Genomic DNA, 16281 nt, shown 5'->3' on the forward strand with positions numbered 1-16281 from the left:
TATCTGCATTAGTCAGATACTTGTTTATCCGGTTATCTAATCATCTCTAACGCAAATAGAACAAGCTATTGCATCACATATACTATATCAGACCAGAAAATAAAAAAGCAAATACAAGACGTCAATACTAACGCATTACAAAACATGCATTCGAAAATTAAGAGCATAGGTTTGATAATTCCGATAATAAAAACATTACATCAAATTTTGAAAATTATAACTGAAATGCAAAGTAATTATTAATGATTAAAAATATGTAATTTAAAACACATTATGCGTATGCTTAGCAAAATTCAGAAGTTTTACCTCCAGACGAAATTTTGTATCCGTATCATCCAATGGAGTGAGGAAATCGAGACTGAATATTTCTGTATACATCAACCCAGCAAGTCCTGCCCAATCATTAACTGACAGCCCCTTATTTTCCCAAAATTCATCTTCATTCATCGGTAGACGCTGCATAACGTGAGCTGGATAAAACTTTTCAAGCATGTGTGCCGCTTGTTGAATGGCGATCTACGAAGAATGAATTACATTAAGTAAAAATATTACAATATAAAAGGCAATTATTACAATATATAATTTTTATATATATTTTATAATATAAAAAATATTATAAAATAGAAGGAAAAAACACATAGAACCCTTAGAACTATATTTATGAAGTTTCTACTATATTTTTTTTAAAAAATATTTATCATTATATTTAAAATATCACTAAGTGTCACCGTGGTTCCAAAAATGTGGTGCAAATAGAAAGACCTGTAGCGAAAGCGGTAAAGATGGCAAGCGGACCATCGCTAGTGAAAATAAAGGTGAAAAGTTTTAAGTTCTAATCTGTATATGTCAGTTAGGCTAACACTGCAATATGCAGCTATGAGCAAGGTCTAGCGGCACCGAAGCAAAGAAGGCGTTTCATCTGTTGGAATTCGCGATAAGAGGAGTTATCAGTGTTAAAATGTAACTTTCGTACTATACTCAGCAAACGTACATACAAGGTCTGTATGATAAGTAATGAGACTCGCCGCGCCGCGGCGCGCGTGTCGCTGGAGCGGGTTTGTCGGTGATGGAGGATGTAGGGGGGGGGTCCGAGCAAAGCAACGCACCGCGCGTCAGTTGGCTCCGAGCCTTAGTGGAGCGCGGACAAGCCTTGGACAAAGCCCTTGTGAACATTCTTGTCACGGCGGAAAATCAACAAACATGGAGGGTTCCATCGAACAGCGTTATGCGATCAAATTTTGCGTTCGCCTGGGGAAAACGGCTACTCAGACGCTTTCTCTCATCACGGAGGCCTACAAAGAGGAAGCCCTATCCAAAGCCCAGGTGTTTCGTTGGCACAGTGCGTTCCGGAACGGCCGGGAAAGCGTTGAGGATCTGGAGAGGGCTGGACGCCCGACAACAGTGACTACGGACGAAACTGTGGCAAAAGTGAGGGATCTCCTGAACTCAGACCGTCGATTATCGTTGAGATTGATTGCTGATGAACTCGATATGAACCACACAACAGTGCACAAGATTGTGACGGAACAATTGGGAATGAGAAAAATCTGTGCGAAACTGGTGCCGCGAGTGTTGACTGACGAACAAAAGCAACGACGTGTTGATTGTTGTCAGGAACTGTTGAACCTCATGAACAGTGACCCTAACTTTGAAGATGACGTCATAACAGGTGACGAGTCGTGGGTGTTCCAGTACGACCCTGAAACGAAACGTCAAAGCGCGGAGTGGCACACTCCTGCGTCCCCGCGCGCCAAGAAGGCCAGAATGTCGAAGTCAAAGGTGAAAACAATGTTGATTGTTTTTTTTGACAATGTGGGGGTGGTCCACAAGGAGTTTGTACCCCAAGGACAAGCCGTCAACGCCGCCTTCTACAAACAAGTCCTTGAGAGACTGCACAGGAGCGTCAAGCGGAAAAGACCGGCGATCGCTAGCCGGTGGAAGTTGCATCACGACAATGCCCCTGCCCACACCGCCTTCTTAGTGACCTCCTTTTTGACCCGGATTGGGGTGGAAGTCCTTCCACAACCACCCTACAGCCCAGATGTGAGCCCGGCCGACTTCTTCCTCTTCCCGAAGCTGAAGCCACGCTTGAAAGGAACCCGTTTTGCAGACGTCACAGCCATCCAAGCAGCCGTGACCACATTTCTAAAGGACATGCCGGCTGCTGACTTCCAGGGGGCGTTTGCAGCGTGGAAACATCGATTGCAGAAGTGCATCGACGCAAGAGGAGAGTACTTCGAAAGCTTTTAAGTCCCTGTACAGATCAGATCAATAAAACAATGTTTCCAGACCTGGTCTCATTACTTATCATACAAACCCTGTAGAAACGCAACGTTCATAAGGTGGAAGATTTCGAATGCAGATGATATTCATGAACAGGGAAAAGTCTTAGCTACTCACAGCCGTCGGAAAGGACAGGTAAGTGTTTATGCATGTCATATACAAACAAAGTGTCAAAAAATAAACTAAGCAGGTTAATATAGAACTACAAGTGCTGCAATTCAGCGTGACGTATCTGATGAAGGTGTCTGGGTTGTAATCCAAACATGCCAGAATTCGAAAGAATAAGAACTTGGTTTGACATTTTCAATATTTGAAAAAAAAAAAAAAAAAAAAAAAAATCTAGCTTTTCCAGGATGTGTGCGAACCCCCATAATGCGGGGCTGGGCGAACAGTTGATTGCTGCTGTTTTATCCAGTAGATTGCGAAACCTTTTAGAAAAAGTTATACTATCTGAAAAGGAATATTACACACCAATTTTTTTCTGTTTTGTTGAGTTCTGTTCTGTTTAGTTTCCATTGATGTAAAATGATTTCCAAGGAAGGATGAGACCATCATTTCCATGAACACACTATTTCTCCTTTGTTATATCATAAGGATAAATGAGTTTGTGTGTTGTGCAACGCTTGTGTTGCTCTGATAAAGAAAGCCAATTTGAAAAGGCATTAATTACTCCACTTTGCAAAAGAAGAAATATAATTGTTACTTCGTTCTAAGAGTGGATTAAGGGAAATCGAAATGCAGTGTCAGTGGTAACTGCACATAGGTAGATCGCAAAAAGATTCTTGTGGTCTGAAGGAGATTTCAATCAAAAAAGTTTGGTTATCCCTGTTGTAATGGGTACTTTCACTTGGACCAGAAAATAAGATGCTGGAATGACTTATCACGCAGCTGAAAGCGGTCTTCAACATTATGATGCTTCTCTCCACATTCATACGTGAATGTTTACAAATACCAAAACGTTACTCTATAGGGATGGTGGATAAACCGTACTGGAAGAAACCATATTAGAAAGCTGCTGAGCTTCCTTGTGGATATATCACGGACGCAGTGAATCTGCATCTTTCCCTCTTTTCCGAATTCCATAGTGTTTGGACGACTGGTAAAAACGTATAGTCGGAGCAATGGAATTGATATCCCAAGATATGCTGGAACGCGTCTGGGCAGAATTAAACTATTTTCTTACATTTTTGTGCCATCAACTGTCCCCACACTACATATTTGTAATGTACAGGTAAACTCTGGATAATCAATTTATCTTTACATTACAGTTGTGTTAGGTTTGATAAGATAAATATTAATGAATTAGCTTTCTTTCTGCACCAATTTTCTTGAATAATAATATATTTACACGCTAAATATCAACACAAAAGAATAAATTGACACAAATACAAAGACAAAAAATCAGACATAGTGGATGATCTGTTGGAAAACGAAAGGAAGAAAAAATTGTTTTTTTCGTTTTAACTATCAATAAGGTGCGAGAATTCGATTTCCACTAATAACTAACGTCTTCCATGGGTTTTGAAATAAAATTTCAGTACCGAAGTGTTTATCTTAAAACACGTGTACTCACTAACACTTTGCCTACGACAATAAAATCACGAATTTGTTTTAAACATTTTTTTTATCCAGCTTTTCAAAAATCCCTTGTTCTTTATTTACTTTCAAAATGCTCTTGTGCAAATTAATTTACTCCAGTACTAAAATGAAAGAACTGAAATTCGTATCGACCTAAAACATTAGAATATACAAATTTTACATTTAATAAAGAGTCAACAACATTCAACGATTTACTTGATTTTAAAAAAATATCGGAAGGAAAAGAAACGTTAGTCTCCAAATTTGTAGTTTACTTTTAAATGTAGCTATAAACACCATACACCATAAGAGCGCCTTCAGGTATATATTGCAAATATAATACTACAGTATAAACTTCATTCATTACTTTCGATTTCTGCTCTAGTTTTAAAATCAACTTAATTACTGACCACGGTTAAGGAACAGAATTCGATTTTAATAAGAACAGAAAAAAAAAAAATTACTTTCAGGTCCCTTGTAGTAAGTTTAATTTTACTTCGAACACCAACTCCAAGACCAGTCTGCAAGTCTCGACGTCTTCTTTCCAGCTTTTCGTGTAATGAACTAATGAGGTCTTGAGCTTCTTTCTCCAGTTGACGGTATGGCCCATCTTTAACCAACTGCGCTGAGAACGGGTGGAAGCAGGTTTCTACAAAATGACTAAACGAAAACGAAATTATATTAACAACATATTACATAATAAGAACAAGAAGAACACGACAGAACAAGTGCACACTTACTAGTATAAATTCTCATGCAATAAATTTATCGACTTGCATTTAAATGTTAATCAAAATATATTTTCAACTAGAACAAACAACGCATAACTTTAAATAAGTTAAAACTAACATAATTACTAGTTGATGCTCTTGGGTACATATTCAAAAAAATTGACTCACTTCGCACCCGCAACTATTGAGTTTTCTCTAGGAATCCATTTTCCTATATTTCAGTCCGTTCTAGGACTATGTTTGTGAACAGTCACTTCAGAAGCTAGAAGACACTAGTTAATTATATTATATTATTTTGTTACAGGACAATGTTTAACTAGTGTCTTCTAGTTTTTGAAGTGATTGTTCGTGAAAATGGTTCTAAAACGGACCGAAATATAGAAGAATGGATTTCCAGTCAAAAACAACGGTCTCGGTTGCAAAGTGAGTGAAATTTAACTGAAAACTAAACTGAAATCGATAACTTAACTAAAAAATAACTAGTATAACGAATTGTATTACAGAGTTACATTTCTTGAATGTAAGTAAATTGAAAGTGTACAGACACTTACTGACGAGATTTCTTCTATGCTATCTACGCAGGTGGTTACGGGTTCGAAACACAGTGGAGATAACTGCTTTGGATAAAAACCAGAATAGTGATTCGGATACCTCTTTAATAAGTTCCGTCTTATATAGTATCAGGACAGTAAACTCAAATTAATCAATCAATCAAAACGACACAATAAACAGAATTATTAGGGGGAATTAGATTTCTGAGTTGTTGGCATCTATGGCCATTTCATCTGTCACGTATATAAGGGATGACGTCCCTCGGTGAACACACTATCCGATGAAAGGGAAGAAAGAAAGGATTGGAGAAGGAAGGAAGAGGTCTGGGACCATTATGTTAGGTACCATCCCGGCATTTGCCTGGTATGAATGAGGCAAACCCAGGAAAAACCTCACTCAAAATGGCTCGCCTGAAAAAGCTGTTACACTTTTACGACTGTGTCCCCATCAGGAATCGATCCAGGGACCGTTCGCACCAAAGGCGAAAGTGTTAGCGACTACGTCATATGGGGTCACAACAAAATTATTGTGCGAAACTACTCCCACAGAAAGAAAATAGAAGCACAACAACGCAAAATATTTCTTTAAATTTTGCCATTATAGTCAGTTTAGCATTTCAAGCTCCTCCTCTTTCTCTTCTTCTTCTTCTTCTATTATTATTATTATTATTATTATTATTATTATTATTATTATTATTATTATTATTATTATTATTATTATTATTATTATTATTATTATTATTATTATTGCTTACTTAATTCTATGTTTATATTCAAGGTAAGGCTCGGAGTTTAACGTTCCTTTTTAGGGTTACAACTATGCACAAAATGGACCCACATTTTAGAATGTGATTCTAATCATATGGGTTAAACTCAAAACTCAAACACGTTCGAACAAATAATCGAAAAGAAACGAGGCGGTCCATAGATTTCATGGAACCTCAGACAAATTTTGTGAGCTCCTCTTCTCCCCAACTGTCGTCAGAACTATACTCAATCTCATTCTTATGAAAATAGTCAAGGAAGTATTCAAAAGTCGCTAAATTTCTCCATTATCAATGAAATAAACTTCATTTTTACCATCACAGAGTGTTTAGAAAGTCAATGAATCCACATTTTATATATATATATATATATATATATTTGATTTACTTCAATCTCGAGGAGTTATAATTATTTTGTTGCTGTCGGGAATTTCACTTGAACAAAATCACAACTGAATTACGAAAACTTTCTTCCTTCCCTCCACGACATTTAACGGGGATGCTCTTCTTTATGAGAGGCCTTGTTAGAAGACAATAATGACTATCATTTGATAGCGAGCAACAATAATAATAGATGGGACGTTTTAGTGAACAGTATTCGATTATCAAGGAAAAAATAAAGACCTAAATTATGATTCCTTTGTCGTAAATCGATTTCACTTTATACGTGGAACATACTTAACTTCATGAATAGATTAAAGACAAAAAATATGTAACACACAATGTCGACAATTAATGGATTTATTTTAACGATCTCGTACGCGAAATAGTTATTTTTCTCGATATTTGAAATGAACTATAAGCGAGTTCTTAATGTACAATACAAAAACGAGTTCTAAATTCACCGAGCTTTGCAGTGCTGATATATTGTGGCAGTATTTGTCACGACAAAAAGTCAGAGAGAAACATTGTTATTCGCGTGTTCTATTCAAAAAAAAGTTTAACACACCAGCGGTTCGACGAAAATTTGTGCCGTAGAAGATACAAAGACGACACATCCTGCGACAGAAGAAAATGATTTCACTGTTATCAAGAATTTGCAGCATCTAGATAATGGCGGATTTGGCGAAGAATCGTACGAAAATTTTAGTGACTTCACTCTCTACAGTGACAATGGAAACAAATGGCTTCGGTACGCATATCAATATTACTGTACTATTATTCAACGAAAATACTATGTTAGCCAAAGACGTATTGGTATGAATTATATACAATATTGTTCTGATTTTCTTTTAACAGCTGTAACATCCAACATTAATACTGAACATAAAACTGGACAGGCTTTATTGGTAATAAGAATCGATATTTTTTTCTACGAAACAATCATAAATGCATGCTGATACCATCTTACCTAAACTCTTTCTGTGGTTGAAGAATAGTTTGTTCCATTTCGTGCTGATATGCAGCCAACTCATCTAACTCCAACTTGGCCTCAAATGCTGCAAGTGCTTGCTCTGGTCGTATCTGTAGAGGTAAAGGAAGTGCTATAATAAGTAAACGAAAAGCAGCAAACTGAAGTCACAAATTATTTTTGTACTGGCATTAAACTTGATTATGAAAAAGTATAAAATACAATTTCCACACAAAAAGACATACATGATTTTTGGTCAGACCAACTTTACTTCTTTTGTTACGTTATCGCATCTTGTCTTATCAGCAGGCGCTTTTTTTTTTTTTTTTTTTTTTTTTTTTAAGTCATGACAAAAACTAACAATGAAAGAGATTATGCACATATTCAGATAATAACAGCTAAACGGTCCAGAGCCACTTACTCTGTCGTTTCTCTTCAAATATTATTACATCACAAATTTACGAGAAACGACTATAGTTATTTTTCTCAAAAAGTAGTGCAATGATACTAATGCGATAAATTGAAACACGCACTGAAATCCGTTCAAAATAAATATGAACATACTGTAATCGAAATTGTTGAACATCTTAAGACACGCATTACCTCCAGGATGAAAGGCTGAGAATTGCTTGAAAAAGCAAATATACAATAAGAAGCAAGGGACCCCCTTTTTCAGTTTAAAAATTCAATCCACGTATTCAGCAAGTACTCAAGGCCAAAGACATCTACCACTATCATCGAAAAAGATTTCAGCCATTCAAAATCATGACGAATATGTCATGTCAAGTATACTTTAACAGTAATGACTTGATGTCTAAGACGCTGAAATTGCAGGAAGTTTCAACCTAACACAATAGTGTACTGATATCTATTTACAACAGTTGATCGAGAATAAATCATTTCTACCTATCTTTTCTCAATTGGCTTTTGACTTTTGTTACGTTATATTTCACTAAAATTATAATTAACCCGGCGACCAACTCATTCTATAGCAATTATTTCTCTCTATATTAGGCCTTGGAAAATATGAAAAGGAACTGGTGCGGTCGGAGTCTATTAGTTGTCGCTCTGCCCTGAAAGAAGTTTTCTCAATTGTCTAGAAATACCAATGATAAAGAAATTAATTCAAATTACCAAGTCAGAAGAGCTACACTTATCTTTCCTAAGCGGACTTGTTAATTTTTGTGCCTTGTTCTTTTAAGAATGTCGTTTGGCTTCCTTCCCAAACCTTTTGAGTTTGATGTGTTCTCAATTCCATCACAGTCAACTTAATTCTTCTTCTACCTTGCGGAACCAGTTTAGACGCCAGAAGAATACGTATCAAATAAATTATAAATGTATTCTGACAGGATAATATTGCATAAATATATAGCAAAGTAAGTTGTTTGACACATTTCGGTTCAAAATTTCGTGATCTTGTGCAAATAGAACGTGTTGATGGAGTAAAAACTATGTCCACGATTAGAAAATGTAATAACTTCTGAAGACAGTTTTTTGAAACAGTGTACCGGATGGAAACACTGGCGTGTTATGAGAAAGTTTGGACATTACGGAATATAATGCATGCTTTATAAGAAAGCTTATTATTTGTATCTTTAAGCCACAAAGAAAGTGACTATAGGAGATATAACACACTGTTGGCTCAATCTATAATTACATCTGGCGTTACCAAACAATATAAGGTACAATCGAAATCTTCTCAATATTGAAGGAATTTGTTATTATTTGTATGTACTCAAATAATAACGTACTCAAATAATGTACCTGTCTATTTTATCCGACGATAGTGACAGAAGAATATGAAAAGGGTAAAATATACACTTTTGCTAAACTGGACAGTACTTCCCATACAATCCAGTTCGAAAGTGCATTCTCTCTCTCATATTACCTCTACCAACTATTTCTGACACACTGCCAATGTGAATAATGGAAATATACTGACTCATATTTTATACTTTCTCTTAATTTCCAAAAAATTGCACACAATGTGTAGCTACCAAAAAATTCAAAATTTGTTGGGAATATCTCGTTTACATAGGGGGGTAAAGGAATTTACTTCTAAGCGCAACTGTAAAATGTGATTAAGGTAAATGAAATTCTTGCCTGATAATAATATTTGGAAGCCAATCCAGGGCCAGCAACTCGTCTTACAACAAAACTATCGCTCGCTGGGATTCGTCCTCTTTTCTTTATAACAAGATGGAAAATGGCAGTGTCCCAAACAAGACGAAAAGCGTATCGAAACACTCCAACTGGAAGGAAAACAGATACAATCAGATGAGAAACTCTCATACTGAAAACAGTAATTAGGCCAGTCGCTATAATTAAATGTATAATCTTGTTATTTATCATGAAAGTGGAGAATAAATAAATAAATAAATAAATAAATAAATAAATAAATAAAAATAATACTAGGTTCAAACTTGAGAACTCAATTCCGAAATGAAGCAATATATATGTATCTTTTGACACATTACACAAAGATTAAAAGATATCACAATACTGATAGGAAAACATTTTACACTTCACGAAACTTCGAATAGACTCAATTATTAAGTGAAATAATACGCTATCAAACACAATTCTGCTTATAACACAACAAATCTAAACTTGCTGCCTTATTGCTTTATACTTCCCTATGAAACAATAAAGAACAAGAAACAAGTAAGTTTCAGAAATAACATACTTATGCTACTTTGTTGTACGTAATAGAATAAACATAATATTCCGGTATAACATCTTTATACATTGTGACAGAAATATAAGAAATGCGAATAAAACTCTTGGGATTGAATTAAATGTTAAATTCTAATAAAAGTCGTAAGAGAAAAAATAATGACATAAACAAGAAGTCTATATTCAGTATTGGAATGCTTAGATTCTGAACATTCACACTCATACATGCCTAATACAAACTATAAAATGAGGAAGTATCTGCTAATAGTTCTCTAATATATTCACGGTCTTGAATGTAACTTGAGAAAGCAAGGCACAATTACAACTAAAATTTTCGTTGCTGCCCACCTGTGAAATATCTGACTCTTGCAAAATGTAGCAATCTGAATTTGTCAAATGTGTGTCAAGATTGTCATTTTCAGTACTTATATCGTCAACAGTTACACTTTTAAACTATTCAAAAACCTTGGAGAATTATGTAATATAAAACTGGAAAAGCTGATATAACTACACTAGGGGATTCCGTCATATGAACAGCTCTAGACGGCTGAATGGTACAAGCACAACTGACCAGTGTGTAGCGCACGACTCCATATTTCATTAGTGCTGTTTCAAGCCACAGTTTGCTAAATCTTAATTAAGTAACTTCTTTATTGCTTAATGATTTTGAGTTAAGATCGAAAATCGAATGAAACTTTCTGAAGGTAAAGTGTAAAACAAAAACTATCACGCGATAAATAAAACGTTTACACTCGACTTTAAAATTGCAGATAAAAACGTGTTCTCTTAACCTTCTCTGCCAGTGATTATGATGCTATCATTTTCTCCATCAAATGATCAAATTTTTTTCATTACATACGTGATGTTAGATGTACCCAAGAAATATTGCATTAGCCACTCATTGACTTCTGAAAAGACTAGCTACAGCGTGACTCTTTTAACAACTCATACAATTACATTAAATTACAAAAGTCCTTTTCATGGTTATGAAATGAGACAAAATACTCACCTCCAAGTATGGTTACTGATACTAGTGGGCAAAACACGAATGCAACGACCAGTGCTGCCAAAGGCTGCAAACATCCTTGTAATCCTATATTCCATAGCAGAGCCTCGAGTATAACAAGATACCTATTTTTACTCGGATCAGGACAATCCAAATCGCAGATCAACGCCATAAAAATATGCAAACCAAATGTTACAACAGGCATCCTGGAAAAAATAGTTACTGGTAATATTTTCTAACTGGTAGTGTGTTACAGACAACAGCAGCAACAACAACAACATAATAACAATAATCATAATAATAAATGCTGGTAGAAACGCATTCCAACAACAAACTATACACATTGTTCGATGCGAATTCAATTCGCACTTCCGAATGCATCTAGGGAAACGTTGATCTTAGCTCGAATGTGTCAGCGCATCGACCATCACAGAGGACATTCTACTAGTAGTTGAAAGGTTGTCGAGTAACACGAATGAAGTTGTGTACATGGATTTGTTTCGTATGGTTCAAGTCTGTGTCTGTAATGCCAGGGCGAAGTCAGAGACCTTCTATTGTGCAATTAAATGTTGAGCGTGGCCGTATAGTGGGGCCGGGTGGTCTTATGCAGAATTGCTGCTCCTCTGGGTCGTGACGTGTTAGTGATCCAGCAGTGATATACGCGATGTGAGATCAGGTTTTAGGTTTCCTGGAGCAGACATGCTCCCGCAATGCACTGGGGAATACCTGAACAGAAAGATCGTTTGGGCCGCACTAACTGACAGGACGGCGATTGGATGTGCAATGAAAGTCACCTGCCAGCCTCCTGCGATCACTCGAATGCTAAACTATCGACTGCTGGAGCAGGTCTATGTTCCCACGTTCTTCTCACACCATTATCCCTGACACCTGATCATTACCGAGAACATTTTAGCTGGAGTTTGGAGTGACTGCAGTGGTGAGGCGAATAGAGGGCGGTGATATTCAGCAATGAGAATTGTTTCTGCCTTGCAACACCGGCGACAATGTGTGTTTCTATAGAAATGCAGATGAACAGGAAAATCCAGTGTGTTCGAACTCGTCATACAAGATTCACCCCTGGTACTGCGACTTGGGGGACAATAGACTATACAAATGTTCGCCTCTCCTTTTCACTTAGGGAGTATAGCTAATGTCTTGTACATCCGGAATGTCGTCAATTCTACCTGACCTTATCTGGATACTTTAAGACTATATCTTGTAGCAGAATAAGACAAGTTTCATATCAGCAAGTAACCTAACGTGTTGTACTTGGTACACGCCTTCTACCTTAGCCTCCTAGGTTTCCGAAAGTAAGTGCTACCGAGTGCGTGTGGGAGGCATCTGACTACCAGTTGGGTTGCAGCAACAAGCATCTCAGCTCCAACAAGATCTACAGCGAGCATTGGATACATCAGGATCTGTGTGACTGGCTACTTACCCGAATAGTAACTTATGTGGCTGCTCAGCAGGGTGGAAAAAAATCATGATTTTTTTCAAAAAAATCATTTTTGTTGATTTTTTTTATTTAAATCGATTTTTTTGATTTAAATCAAATCTTTTTCTTCGTATAATACAAGTCGCGAACTGAAGAAAAAACATTAGGAATTAGTATTAAATGTTAATTATGTCATTTACGTGAAAGTATTGGGTTTAAATTTTGAATTAATTCCCAATCATTAACCTATTTCAATCCCAAAAAATGTTTCTTAAGCATTAAGGAAAAAGTACAGCAATGTATATCAACATGACACTTTTCTTTTCACGAAAGTTACTGCTATTTGGCAGGGGCATATTTTTAAACAATTGGAACTAGCTAGCGGCACGAAATCCATATAAAGTACATAAATTTCGCCTAAAATTAACGAACTCACTCTATGACCTATGGAACCCGGAGGTTCAGTGCCATGTTCACAAAAGCTCTCCACTGACTTCTATCCTTAGTCAACTGGATCCAGTTTTTACTTTGTATTCCTATTTCTGCGAGATGCAACTTAATATTATCCTCCCATCTGCGCCTAGGCTTCCTAATGGTCGTTTTCGGATTGGACTTCCAGTTAAAACTTTGAAAGCGTTCCTACTTTCTTCCATTCTCGCTACATGTCCTGCCCACCTGGGCCTCCAAGATTTGATGACCCTAACAATGTTTGGTAAATGGTATAAATTATGCAGTTCCTCATCATGAAGTTTTCGCCATTCCTCATTTCCCTTCCTTTTGGTTCCGAATATTCGTTTCAGGATTTTATTCTCAATTACTTTGTCTGCGTTCTTCCCTCAGCGTAAGCGACCATGTTTCACAACCATACAGCACAACAGGCATAATTATCGTTTTATATATTTTAAAGCTTCAAATTCCTCGACACAATTCGCGACGATAAGAGATTTTGAACTGAATCATAACACGAATTCCCTGTAGGAATTTTCTGCAGGAATTCCAAAATAAAAAAATCAAGATGATCAGTTCCAGAAGAAGAAACACTTATGATTGTTAAAAATATGCTTTATGTGACGTGAAAAACAGTTCAAATGCGAGTTATCCGTGCATTTAAGACATCTATACATAGCAGGCACGTTTTTATACTTTTCTGTTGGCTATTTTATTTCCTCTGACAATTTTTTCTGCACAGGCACGGCAAGTTTTTTGCGATCACATCGCAGATCGCGGCATGTTCTGCAATGGGGTCAAGTATCCACTTTATCAAAAGTATTATTCGATATTTTAACGCATCCAAAATTTGTCGTATTACGATCCCGGGGAACTTCTTTGTGTTTAGTACATAAATTTCGCCCAAAATTTTAAAATCTAATTTTTTTTCTTGTTTCGGAGAGGGGATCGGACCCCTCTAAATACACCCCTATTATCTGGAAACAAACAAGTAGACGTGTACACAAAAGAGTTTTCATCTTAAATGTCCATGGTGATTTCCCCGTTGGAATAGAAATTTTAAAACCTTGTGTTACAAAGAGAAGAAAGCAGGGTTCACCCGTAACCCGTTCAAATGGGATTTTCCCTGATCGTTCCCTACATGATACTAGTTTTCATACTGTGCTTACATACATTTGAGTCTCATTGTATTATGATTATTATCTTCCGTAATCGAAATAACAGAAGAGAAACGGGATTTTACTTACTTTCACTTTAAATTAATTCATTTCGGAATTTGATTTAAATCAACGATTTTATTTAAAAAATCAAGTGATTTAAATCTTGATTAAAATCGTGATTTAAATCAGACTGATTTAAATCAATCCACCCTGCTGCTCAGGATTGTTACACGTGCTATTAGGATGAATGTAACATAACGTGAATAGATTAAGAAAATAAATAAATAAATAAATAAATAAATAATAAAACAAACCGGACACTCGACAAATTGCCATAATTTGACAGTTCTCTTAGGCAAAGTCATTCTTACACTATCATTCATGCCAGTGAAGAAAGCTCTAGCTTTACAAAATAACCGAATTTTTATTTATTTAACCTTAATTTTAATTTTTACGTTATGTTTTAACATTTAATAGGAACCAGGATTAGAAACATCAATTGTCTATTGAATGTCTATTTTTAGATTATTTTTTGTAGAAAGTTTAGTCTTTCCTTTAATAAACTGCAACAGTCTACACAAGAATTACTAGTATATTACATGACTATGAACGAAAAAGGCGCCCTTTTCCTTAAAGGGAAATTTTGCGTTCCGTTTGCATTTTTCTCGGTACACCAGAAGATCTGAAAAAAGGGACAATCCCGTTAGAAACGGACTTCTGGTCATCCTACTGTAGAATGTCCTTGGAAAATGAAATGAAATCTTTCAGTCTAACGTTCTACAATTATACCATTTAGCAAAAGAAACACTGACCAAAGCTTAAAACCCACTGTATTTTAAATTATAATAAGTAACGGTTTCAGATATCTAACATATTCTTCTTCAGACACTATCAAACATAACTGAAAAAATCTTTTTATTTATGTTTGATAGTGTCTGAAGAAGGATATGTTAGATATCCGAAACCGTTACTTATTATAATTTAAAATACAGTGGGGTTTAAGCTTTGGTCAGTGTTTCTTTTGTTAAAATAATCAATCCAAAGCCATGGATAGTCTTGATACCATTTAGGCTAAGGGAGATAGATGATTAAAACAAGTGAACCGGATGGTGGAATGAAATGTGAGAGGAAACGGGAGTACTCCGAGAAAATGTACAGACCGATCTTGTTCACCACAAACTTACCTGGCCGGGGATCGAACCAGGGACACCTCTCACGAGAGGTAAGCACTCTACCACTGAGCCACCGGGACCCCTATTAGAATGTCTTTGAGATATCCTATATATGATATTCCGGATGACCCACAGCCGCCTTGTTGAACCACCACATCACTTGTTCCTTGTGTACCAAGTGAATTCCTACTTATTGTTCTTAACTGCGATTTCACAACAATAATAAAATCATCGTCGTCGTCGTCGCGGTGAAAGAATTATGCTTCGTAGTTATACGACTATAATTTTTCAACCTCGATGCTGACTTTCCTTGTATACTATAGTGCATATTTAAATCTTTTTACATCCTACTTACTCAGAACATATTTAGTTTTAAACTCAATGAGAGAGAATGCTACACAGTTAACGTAAGAGGAACACTCATTCAAACAGCCTCGCGCTAATACCTCTATTTGCATCTGCATATCAAACTTTCCTCATATCATCAACTGCTTGAATTGCAATGACCTTCACGTTATAAGGTGGGCAATCGATCTCTTGGAACTGGAGATAATGCATTTTCATGATTTGTATTCAAATATGCATTTTGTATGCATTTTCATGATTACAGAAGGAGAATCGGACTTACTGTATGGACTGCCTGAAGGCAAATGGACTAAGTCTAAAAAATGGATTAATACCATCATTCAATTCTGCACATGGGTACCTATTTGTCTGTTAGGTGGTTTATTGTAAATTATTAAACAATAAAATGCATATTTGTGGCTTTGGTTGCCAACATAACAAAAATATGATTTTTTAAATGTCTAGAAAATTTCAATTTTTGGACTTTGGTCACTTGGCATCCAAATGGGCCATGTATTCTAGGGTTTCATTTACATCGGTTGCATAGTGGTGTGCATTGTAAACATCATACGATAAAATTTATGGCTAAAAATTTAATTTAATTACAATTATCTTCTCAGTACGGATTTCGAAAAAAAATATTCACTTCTTACTGGTCTGTTTGTTTTGCTACACGACTAAATCTTCTCGTAATTGCTCATAAGACAGAATCAAAAATATTTGCGTAGATGTTAAACTAAGTTTTTAGAAACACTTTTTATCTTAAAAACGTCAAGCATGTT

At 36.0% G+C, this 16281-nt stretch overlaps 1 protein-coding gene across 6 annotated transcripts in view; it reads right to left on the reverse strand.

Moving 5' to 3' along the window:
• Positions 1-16281, reverse strand: part of LOC145664628 (uncharacterized) — a 435530-nt gene that overhangs the window by 16461 nt on the left and 402788 nt on the right. For all 6 annotated transcript variants that reach the window (XM_081731459.1, XM_081731455.1, XM_081731461.1 and 3 more), the window contains 5 exons: positions 10944-11146; positions 9362-9510; positions 7259-7371; positions 4326-4521; positions 307-516 (listed from right to left, as the gene is read on the reverse strand). In XM_081731459.1, coding sequence (XP_081587585.1) covers positions 307-516; positions 4326-4521; positions 7259-7371; positions 9362-9510; positions 10944-11146 — 871 coding nt within the window. The remainder of the gene's footprint in view (positions 1-306; positions 517-4325; positions 4522-7258; positions 7372-9361; positions 9511-10943; positions 11147-16281) is intronic.

Source organism: Thermobia domestica, chromosome 11, assembly GCF_964235325.1.
Source record: "Thermobia domestica chromosome 11, izTheDome1.hap1.1, whole genome shotgun sequence".
NCBI lineage: Eukaryota > Metazoa > Arthropoda > Insecta > Zygentoma > Lepismatidae > Thermobia > Thermobia domestica.